Below are 11,462 nucleotides of genomic sequence, written 5' to 3' on the forward strand. Positions count from 1 at the left end.
TTTTTTCTAACGAGGTTTAGGTAATGATCATTGGTTAACCCTGTTTGTTTTTTCCATACGTCTTGAAACCTCTTCGAGCAAATGTTCACCGAGAATTGTTGATTCCGGTGATTGCATTGCAAGAAATTCTCCAACAAATATAAAATCAAACATTTTTGCCCAGCTTGTAAAAGTAAAAGTTTGTAAAACTCCATCACCAAACATTGTTTTATAAGAATAACAGTCTAACCTCTCTTAGCCAGTTTATACAACTACAAAATTTACTTCTGTAATCTTTGAAACCACTGATTGCTGTTTATTTACTTTATTCTTTAGCTAGACGCTAGGTATCTTCATTTTGCTTTTCATTTTCGAAAAATTAGAATATTTCTAAGCATTTTTGATTTGACAATGATTTGGAATTGTAATCTTTATAAGGCTTTACTCGATGGCAGTGAAAAAGTATTGTGATGTCCACCGTGTTTTAAAGTCTCTGTTCTTTAACTGAGTCCTCATTTTTTATAAACTCATGACCAATTGGTTTTGTACTGTTTTGAGGTTTCTTCGAGTGTCGAAAAAACAAAAAAATTGCAAAATAATGTACAACGCAGTTTTGCAGCACTCGTGTGATGCAGTCTTTAAATTTAACACTTAATAATAAGTGTATGAACTAACTAACTACGATGAACTAAGCGCTTAGTGGCAACTGTTGGAACCATACAGATAAACAGTCCTCACTTCTTATCTCGTCATTTATATGTGGTGAAGAAGAAAATTGTGTATAATTATTAATTGTGTATAACAATTATCAGTTAAATCTTTCATGATCTTTCAGTTTCTCAGGTGAGCCACACGTGATTTCCCAGCCCAAGTTTATAGACCGAAAAACATCTTAACATCGGCTTAATCATATAAATTATAATTAACAGCACAGAAGTGCGATTTCATGACTATTAGTGTATTACATCCATAGAAGTCTATGTTCAGGGAGCAATTTGCATGTTATGAGGGCTGAAAAATCCAGAATAATTCACTGTGAAAACCTTTTTCCCTCTTCCTGAGATCGGCTAAGTATAGTCTGGAATGAATAGGACGTTGGAAATTCCTCCAATCATTGAAAGATGTAAACTCCAGTAAAAAAAAACCGACACCTCTGAGATGACCTTGGCGCTCACAGTTCCTTCATTAGTCACATGTAGGTTTCAGAGTTGGTAAAATCGCCGTCCTCCCCACACACCGGGTGGAAAAGACCTGAGTTGAAGTCCGGTAGATCACGGTCTCAGGCGTGGATAGCATGGTATTTGCTCCCGGAAACTCGAGTTTTTCGTCCAGCTAACAGAAAATCGACCACAGAACACACGAGCAATATGGTTTTAGTTTCTAATGCTCCTAAACCCAACAAGAACAATTTTTAATATTTATTGCATTATCTATTATAATTATATTTATAATAATAATTTAAATAAAGCTTATTGTAACTCCTTATGATTTTATATGTACCCTAGATGACGCTTATTTTGATCACGATTGATAATAATAATAGCCAATGAAAGAATACCGAGCTGTTCAGTGTTTATTGAGGAAGGCGGAAATGTGTACATAAATGGGTGGAAGTGGAGAGAAAGAAAACATTAAAATCATGTAATATAAAATACTTTAATTTTACTGTCCACGAGAAAGTAATCAGTAAAAATGACACTGTCATATGTTTTTGGAAATCCAGAAATATCGTTTAAAACAAATAAAATATTAAAATCAAGAATTAGAAGAGTTAATACTCTACTGCAGTGGTCTCCAAAGTGAGGTGCGCGAGATAATCCGCAATAAATCAATATTTATTAATTATGAAAACTTTAGTTTTTCGAAACGTAATTGAAAATAAAAATTATAAATAAATGTTTTTTTTTTAATACTTCAATACGCGGATTTATTTGATTGCTCGGCGTTATTTGATTATGCCATCGATCATGCACGTTCAAGTACATGCATTTTGTACTTGAACTTCAATTTAAATGTGATTTTAGATATAATGCCTTCCATGTAGATGATATATATATATATATATATATATATATACATATATATATATAATCTTGTCGTCGGTGGCATCCAGGCTTACGTCTGTCTCCACCTGTGTTCACTATATACAAAAACACAAAAAAAATTCTCAGCCGTATTGGCCATCAGGGAACAGCCATCAAATAGACAAACGCAACCCGGCTCCTTCCCTGGCACAAGGAACCGGGCCTGGGTTCGCTATCTCATTCTGTGCAGTTAAACACAATTATGCTGCACCCACCAGTGAAGTGCAAGACTGTTGGGTGCCAGCACTCCCGCTCCCAGGCTGCCCAAACCCGGGAGCCCTCAAACGAAAAAAAAAAAAAAAAAAAAAAACATACAAACATAACAAAAAAAAAGTTAATTATTTATAAATTAAAAAAAAATATATATATTAAACTTATACATATATTTATTTTTTTTATTCCGGGGTGCGTGCTAGTCCTTTTAAGTAAAATAAGGGTGAGCAACCAAAAACGTTTGGAGACCACTGCTCTACTGTAACACTGCAATTAGCAGGAGAATAGATATAGTACTTTCTTTCACGGATTAACGACCAAATCGGCATGCTACATAATCCCTTCCACTGCACATGCGTAAACAGCGATAAGGCAAAAAAGAGATAACAAAAACCGAAGTGCTGATTACAATAAACGTTGTTTTCTCTATGCTTCTGATCGGGACCTCATAAAACTGATAACATTTTCTGTGATCGCAATAAGTGGTGTGAACTGTAATTGGAATGAAACTGAAAATATACTGTGGTGGTGCAGGTATTTTGATTCACACGGAACTTCCATTAACTGAGCTTTTTCTGATCTGTGGATTAAGACTGGATAATTCGCACTATAAATAAACGTAACACTTGCGAAGTCGTATAATATGACATCTGTACAATGCTATTAGTACCTACAGACCGAAGTTGAAAATATGGTGTGCGATATTCACTACCATCTTATGTATGTGGCTAGGCAGTTTTGAGTTTCACGGTTGTGTTTTTAACTTTGGTTTGCTTTTGTATAGTATGTACCAGCAAAATGCTGTGCTGATGCATACTTAATACACGAGCCATAGCAATTGGGTTAGGTGTGTGTTAAGCACCAAAACAGCTAAGCTTATGAGTCGTCAGTGTATTATGTCTGTAATTACGTGTATTCTTCGGCGGCCGGTTTTGCCTGTTTTCTGAATGATAAAACCAAGTTTCCAAGAAATAAAATCATGTAGACTTCGCCTGAGACCGACTTACTCGGCCATTGTGAAAAAAAGTCCATAAATGTTCTTCGCGTTTATTGACTGGATTCGAACTGTTCCACCTTCTCATTATAACCATTATGCTACCGCGAGGGCATAGCCATTAGTGCAGTAATCAATAACACTTGTCTGTGCTATTAAGCTTATTTATAAGATAGTTCTGGGTAATAGGAACATTATTGTTGTTGTTGTTTATTCTGTGTACTGCGCTTTCAAACCAGATCTCATTTTAAATTTGGTCTTATGTTTAAACTTCCAAACGGACCAGGGTGGTTCATAAAGTTATTTGAATCTGGTCCGGTTGTAAGTCTAGATACTTTAAAATGGATTGGTGTAAGTTAGCTGAAAACTAGAATTACTTTTATATTATTGGTTTGTTTGCCAACGCTCATTTCACCGTATTCTTTAATTCTAGGTCAGCGTCCCCATAAGTGTGATGTGTGCATCAAAGCCTTCAAACACAAGCACCACCTGACGGAACACAAAAGGTTGCACAGCGGAGAGAAACCGTTCCAATGTAACAAGTGTCTAAAGAGGTTCTCTCACTCGGGCTCCTACAGCCAGCACATGAATCACCGGTACAGTTACTGCAAACCTTACCGCCAGTGAACCACTTGGTATGGAAAGAAAGGATTTTGAAGAACTACGCAAAAGAGATTCGAGGATGATGCTGCAAAGAAAGGGAGAAAGAGAAAGGAAAAGAAAGAATTAAAAAGCAAACAGGACGACAACGATGTGACCAGTGTATTTTTGTTTATGTGTTTTTTTTTTTTTTTTATCAAACTACTTTCAGAGTGGCAGCAGGACTCAAAAAAAAAAAAAGAAAAGAAAAGAAAGAGTGTTCTTGAGACGAAGGGCATGGAAAGTTCCAATTGTCGTCTTGATATTCGCCTTTAGAAGCACGCATCAAATGTTCATAAGATGGGATCAAAATCTCGTCCTGGTGAAGTACCTGCCAGATATTCGCAGAGTTTCACCTTTTATTATTATTATGTTTTTTTTTAAAGTTTTAACTGACAGCTAATATTAATTCATTATTTGCAAACGGACACTAAAGGTGTCACTTGAGGGCGCCATTGTAATTGATGCGATTTTGCTGACGTCACAAGCGCGTGTTGAAGAGGTAAAATGGGCGTGAATTGTTCGGCTGCAACTAGTATAACATTAAAGTACTGATTCATTTTATTTCATTTTAACTCTAAGTTATACTCATTTTATTTCTTCAGTATTTTAATAGTCAAAAGTGAACGCTCCGATCAATTTTGGTGCTTTGAGAAAGCTAAAAAAAATTTTATTTTGTGATGGTAGTGGTTGGGGAGGGAGGGGGGGAGGTTTTGATGTTCCATTTCGTCACATCATTCAAATTCAGCGAGTGAAAAATGGAAGAAGCAAAGTAAACGATAAAACTATAAAGAAAAATGTTTATGGCGGCTTTTGTACAGTGTGATATATTACTGACCAGGTGAAGCCGTGAATAAAATAACGAAAAAAAAACAAAAAAAAAAAAATTAAGTTGCTAATATTTTAATTGCGTTAAAGCGTGGATTATACCTAAAGTTTCTTCGAACCTGTAAATACTCACTAATAATAGACAAAAAAAGAAAAAAGAAGCGCACTCCAACATTTATTACTGGAATCTCTGCCTTTTTACCGATTCTTCAAGGTCATCTTTGGGCCTGACAATGAATACGAAATCTCTTGTATACTCTTCTGTGATATTTCATCTACATTTTCCATCTCAATCACGCTAGTCCTCTTCTTCACAGATTGTGACAAGAACGCAATGAGTAAAAGATAATACAAAGAGAATATTCTATTGTGCTTACTATACAAGACCCTGTATATATGTAATACAGGTTTCAAACAGTTTTTTATTCATTTTAGCTTGCAGCTTTGTCGCGAGAACAAATCACAGAGCTAATCATTACCGTTTGCTCATGTCCAAGCTAGTCAGATAACCAAAGATGATATAAGAAGTTTACTGTTTATATCAATTGAACCTAAGGTCACCTGAACTTTTTTTGTTAACTTTAAAAATTTTATAAGCATCTTTATGAAAAGAATAATTATCAAAGAGAGAGAGAGAGAGAGAGAATACACGTGTAATTGTTAGTAAGCTCAAAAGAGCTAAAAGAAAAAAAAAATAATAATTAGTTGTTAAAGCTAAATAAACACTTTTTTAGAGTGCCAAATTGTTCCAATTTCAAGAGCTCATTGTGTACGCTTTAAAAAATGTATTTCACAGCCGTGTACCTGTGAGATATTTTGTATCATTGTAAAGTAATGCGTTTGATGTGAAATTTTAAAGTTTATGCTCACTCAGGCGTTCGATATAAAGAAAACATAGCTGTATTTCTAATACTACACCAAAGCATATACTAGTCCATCTGTTGCTACAGCTAATTCCGATCCAGGAATGCTCTTGTGAAGCCCTTGAGAGTACCTTTTTATGTAAATTATCGCATGCAAGCAGCCAAGCCATATTTTGCTGTTGTGTCTGATACTCAAGTGCCACAAATTTTTACAATGTTTTACTCCATCTAATTACTCTGGGATACACCAATGCTCACCATCATTTAAGGTTTTCTGTTTGGAGAATCAATCTCATTGATAAAAACGTGCTAAATCTCTCTGTTCACCAAGTCATAAGGAGTGCTCTTATCATTTTATTTGATTTTTTTGTACAAGTCACGGACGAATGCAATGTTGTAAATAATATGCTGTTAAGAGACTGTTTTTATTTTGTGTTGTGCTGTATTTACCTATACCAAAGGAAAGAAAGAAAAAGAAAAAAAAACATTTTCTGTATATCATAAGCCGTATTCCCTTTTTACTCAATTCTTTATTTTCATCTTCCAACTGTGGTCTTTTTGTTCATTTACTGTGTAAGAAATATTTTTCATCTACAATGAAATTTTAATATTTTCACACTAGTTTTTTCCTATTTTTAATGACGTGTATGCCTCTTTCGCAAGCTTCATTTGTACTTTTTTTTTTTTTGTTTCTAATGTAAGGAAAAGAACTAACGAAGAGCCTGGATTGTGGGTCCAAAATAGTGGCAGTTTTCGGCAGTGAGGTATAAAAATAAAGTGTGATTGTCTTCTTCAGAAATTACTTATTCCGCTAGAGCGAAGAGTGAAAGAACTGTACTGGTGGGAAAGTACGAGCGACCTGATCCAGTCTAAAAGAATCAATGTCTTCTATACAAGGTATGCCCAGGTCCCGCGGATAATCTCGTCATTGGCCCAGCCAAAAAGGCGTAAATCCTTTTCTCCCAAGATTTCCTTCCCTTTGTCGTGTTTGTTGCTTCCAACTATTTTTGAGGTCCCAGATAACTACCCTTCTATTTCTGTGTGATTGTAATGTCCTCTTGAGCTCTATTTTCGAACATTGCCAACCGTATTAGCACTTGTTATATGTCTTCTCAATGACCAATGTCTTCTTTCCTTCCCTCCTTGCCAAACCTCTTGGTGTTCTATAACGTGCCTCGGGAATCTTCCACGTTCCCGAACTGCCGTCTTCCTGTACAAGGATGTACAACCGCCACTAGAGGGCGCACACTGTACAATTATAAATTGCATTTATCCGGGTCATTTAGGTCAGGCCCTTGTGTATCTTTCTTCATAAATCCCAACGAATTTTTCTTCATATTTCCATAAACGTGTGGGCAAATTTAGTCATAGCAAAGTGTTTATGGTAAAACTATGTGAAGGCCACTCTCGTCTTACATCGAAAAATAAAAGAAAAAAAAAAACCTGCATTTTTTCAGTGCTTTTTTGAAAATCTTCGTTTGGCTAGTGAAAGTAGATTCTATTTACTAAAACATGTTGAAGCCTTTATAGTTGTGTTACCTCGGAATAAAGTTCATAAGATGTTACCAACTTCGTCAATTAATGAATGCTTATATGAATGTGACAAAGTTTAAGATATACTCTATTCTTTATACGTTTATTGTAGGTCTACGACACAGTGATGAATTTTTATCATGTGTTCTTCTGTAGATAAAGTTCTTTAACTGAAAATTTTATTAATTCTTAGAACTAAAAAAAAAATAATGATGCCTTTATTTTTTCAAGGCTGCGCATCTTTTTCTTTGATATATATAAATCGAAAATACCATTCCGCTGTATTTGTGGTTGATATTTTTTTTCCTCCTTTGTTTTTTATGTTTTCTATGGAAAGGCCAGCAAAATGAAGTAAAGATAATGATGGCTTCGATTCTAGAAATCGGTAATTAATAATTATATTCAGCAAGGGAATCCCTTTGGGTTTTATACCAAATACCTGTATGTGCAATAATTACATTGTATAATACTTCTGTATTTAGTCACCAATTTTGGCAAATCTTGTCACTTTTGTACGTTATCTATTTTGTATTCAATTACCTAGCCGTGTAGTGCAGTCTTCTAAAACAAATAGTTCCTTCAGTGCAACTTTCCAGTATACTATGAACGTTAGTGCCAAAGATACAGTGCCAAAGGCCTGGAGAAAAATGAAGGTATAGAAACGATGCAAGATTTCTCTCCATTGTTACTGTATGTTAGCCAAGTCTGACAGCACCGCCCTCTCTCGGAACTTTTGGCTGTTATATCAACAGCCTGGCCTCAGTCAGACATCTATGCTTTATAGCATTTCGTTGAAATATATTTATGCAACTATTTATTTCCATGTATTTTTTCAAATGATAAATAAAGTCCTTCCAAACTTTCTGCATTGATTTTTAATTTTTAATACTCATACAGATTTTATTATTATTTTTTTTTTTTTTTCAGATTTATTTGATCACCTTCACAAGAACACTGGTAATTATACGCAGTACTCTTGTCACTGGCAGGCAATGAGGGAGTCCACTTGAGGGGATAGCCCCAGTGGGAGGGAAAGTGTTCTGTTTATGTTCCGGTCCAGCCATACAATCGGAGAAATTTAATCATTCTGACAATTAATATAATCATTAACTGTATTTAGCAGTCAGGTGGACTCAAACCACACTCACGGACAGATGCGAGTTCTATTTGACCCATAAAATGAGACATTGATAGCTTTGCTAATTCATTGTGTGTAAAAATACACACAATTAATTAGCCTTTTAGTAGTAAACCCAATTTTGCTGTATGGGTTTAATGATTTCCAATACATTTTCTTCTAGAACGTAACTTCAAAGTTGCAGGGGTTGACAAGACACAAATGCCATCTAGAGTATTTGTTGCCAACTGAAATTACAATCGGAATGGTCCCTGGATGGCATGAACCATGGAGATTGGTGTTTCTCCAAGAACTATTTTACGTTCAAAAATCTTGTAATCTTCTATAATCACGCTTATCGCTTTTTATGGTAATTCAAAAGAATTAAAAGAGGTTTTTTAAACTTTGCTCCGGTACCAGGGATTGGTTAAAGATTGGGAGAAGAAATGAAACTTCGCTAACACAGCAATCGAATTTCTATAGGTTGGCGTTTTCAGGAAATGCATTTAAATGAAGAATATTACAAACAATGTAGTAGACGGAATGAATGAAGAGCGAAGTTAAACTGTGAATGAATGCAGACATCAGTGGTACCATGGCATCAGATTTGCTGATGCCAGTAGAGAAAAACAATAATTATAGCAATATCTTAACCAAAAATAATTTCATGCTGTAGAAAATGAACATCTATGCAATGAGCTTTTTGAATCAGTGAGGAAGGTGCTGTTGATTAATCTAATCCATGGGTATTTTTAACCTATTTTGAATAACATTTGAAGATTTTTATACCAACCAATATCCCAAAACACATACTGACAAAGGAGTTCTTGGTAACGTTTAAACTGACAGTGAATTTCAATTGTAAATAATTAATATCGTAAGTAGATAACTTAATAATAAGTCATACTCGTATGAAAACATCACGATTTACTATATGGTAAAAACCAATCTTGATATTGGTCAATTTAAGGGTACAGTATTTCGAAAGAATTAATGAATGATTCTATTTCTGGCTGAACACGGTGCATGATGCAAACGGTCTGTATGTACAGTATATTTTGTGCTTAATTACGGGTAGGGTAAAATGAGCCAAGGTTCCCCACTTTTTTTAACATTGGTCCTGCCGAATTTCTAATCAACAAAATTGATTCAACTGTTAACCGTGTATTCTGTGGTATTCTTTCTCTAACGCTTGATCCAGAGCTTAAAAGTATTTTGTAATATTACAGGGTACATAAAAAGGATGGATTATAATGCCATTTTAGCTGCAAAATACTGCATCTCCCATTCATTTGTGTGGAATACATGGCCATCAAGAATTAAAAGAACTTTTTCCAGGGTGTTTTACGCGAATAAATTGTTTTTTTAACTATTTTACGAATAAGTTTGAATTTTTGTTGACATGACCATAAAAATACACACAAAAAGCTAACAAAATTCTCCTGAATTGCAGCAAGCAATGGCTAAAAGTTTCCTCCTTTTCTCCCGATGTCAACCTATAAACTTCTTTCCGTTAGCCCGTTGAATTACTATTTTATTTATCAAATTGACCATTTTCAGTTGTTGATTTAAAAAGTAGTGCAAAATACTTGGCGACATTTAATTCTTGTTTGAAGAATTAAATGTCGTTCTGGATATCTTAAAAGAAAAGAAATGGCACAGAAGTCATACCTAGCTTTATTTTTAGTTAAACTAAATTCGTACATTGAATTAAACGAAAAAATAAGAAAATACAGTAACTAATTAATTTAATCAATCTTACTAGGGGGCTTCGCTCGCCAACCCCCGCTAATGTAGACGCGAACAAGAAAACGTTCGAGTCTGCATTACTAAATCGCAATATGATACTTCAGTGGTTTCTTCGTTATTAGGATCTTGTGGAGATCTTACGTTACATCTGAGTCTTTTAACGGTTTGCTGAGTTTCGGCCTGTTTTTCGTCCATATTAGCTACCCACTTCCTGTAGCCTTGATTTTCCACTTGCTCCGTCGTCACTGAACTTATTCTATGATTAGTTCGTAACCTTTCGGCATGTTTCTCCCTATATTTCCGTGAAGACTCATGACGGCGTCGTTTTCTCTCGAAATCCGTGATTGCCAATCTAGGTCGCAGTATTGTGTTAATTACTACGTTAGTACGTATAATTCTCTGAGCATTGTAAACAGGTTGCAAGGAAGGCCCATGGTGTCCTATCGATGATCTATCGAACTTTTGCAAGTAGAGATAGGGACGTGATAATCCCATTATATAAGGCTTTTGTTAGACCACACTTGGAATACTGTGTTCAAGTATGGAGACCGCACCTAAAGAAAGACATCGAGCTTCTTGAAAGGGTACAAAGAAGGGTAACTCGCCTGGTGAGATCGGCAAAAGGGCGTCCTTATGAAGAAAGACTTCGAATATGTGGGTTGCAGAGTTTGGAAACTAGACACCTTAGAGGAGATTTGACTGAGGTGTTTAAGGCTCTGAGAGGCATCAGTAAAATGAATGAGGACGAAATTTTCAAGATTATAAATGATGCTAGAACTAGGGGTCATAAATTCAAGTTACCGGGGGAAATGTTTAGATTGGACTGCAGGAAGTTTTACTTTAGCCAGCGAGTTATAAATTACTGGAATAAGTTGCCTACACGGGTGGTAGAGGTTGACAGTCTGGGGAAATTCAATGGTCATCTGGATAGTACCTTCGGGTGAGGGGAAACGCATAGGATGATAGGTTTAATTTCCTTTTCTTTTATTAATTATTAGTTTTTTTATCATTGTTTTATTCGGGTTTTTTTTTTTTTTTTTTTGGCTGGTGCAGCATAAGCCATAGACTTTCTTGCACCATGCGGCCATCACTAATAATAATACCAATTAGCAAATCAAACGTCACGAATTCCAGACACCTGTCGAAACGCAGTGATCGATATGTAATCAGGAAATGACCTATGTAATGCATGGGTAATAATAATATAACAAATATTTAAAATATTTACAAATATACAAACTATTGGGTTCCTTCATCAACTAACATTACAATGGAACATCAAATGATGCTGGGCGTGGTCATGTATTAGATAGTGAACCACATACACGAGGTTGGTGAACGTTATGGAGACAGTTATGGCTTAAGTGACGTAATTTCCCCGACCGACCTCTTCTCCCATTGGCTAGAATAAATATCACTAGGAGGAAAACTTTTTTAATGTATAGAAGAGATATGTATTTAAT

The 11,462-nt window shown here is 35.3% G+C and overlaps 1 protein-coding gene across 1 annotated transcript in view; it reads left to right on the top strand.

Annotated features, from left to right (window-relative positions):
* Positions 1–4,066, top strand: part of zfh1 (Zn finger homeodomain 1) — a 516,729-nt gene extending 512,663 nt beyond the window's left edge. Inside the window, exon 9 of the mRNA XM_090381889.1 lies at positions 3,704–4,066. Coding sequence (XP_090238015.1) covers positions 3,704–3,897 — 194 coding nt within the window. The 3' untranslated portion in view covers positions 3,898–4,066. The remainder of the gene's footprint in view (positions 1–3,703) is intronic.
* The last annotated feature ends 7,396 nt before the right edge of the window (positions 4,067–11,462 follow it).

This window comes from Mastigoproctus giganteus, chromosome 9 (assembly GCF_048544385.1).
Source record: "Mastigoproctus giganteus isolate SK-2022 chromosome 9, ASM4854438v1, whole genome shotgun sequence".
Classification (NCBI taxonomy): domain Eukaryota; kingdom Metazoa; phylum Arthropoda; class Arachnida; order Uropygi; family Thelyphonidae; genus Mastigoproctus; species Mastigoproctus giganteus.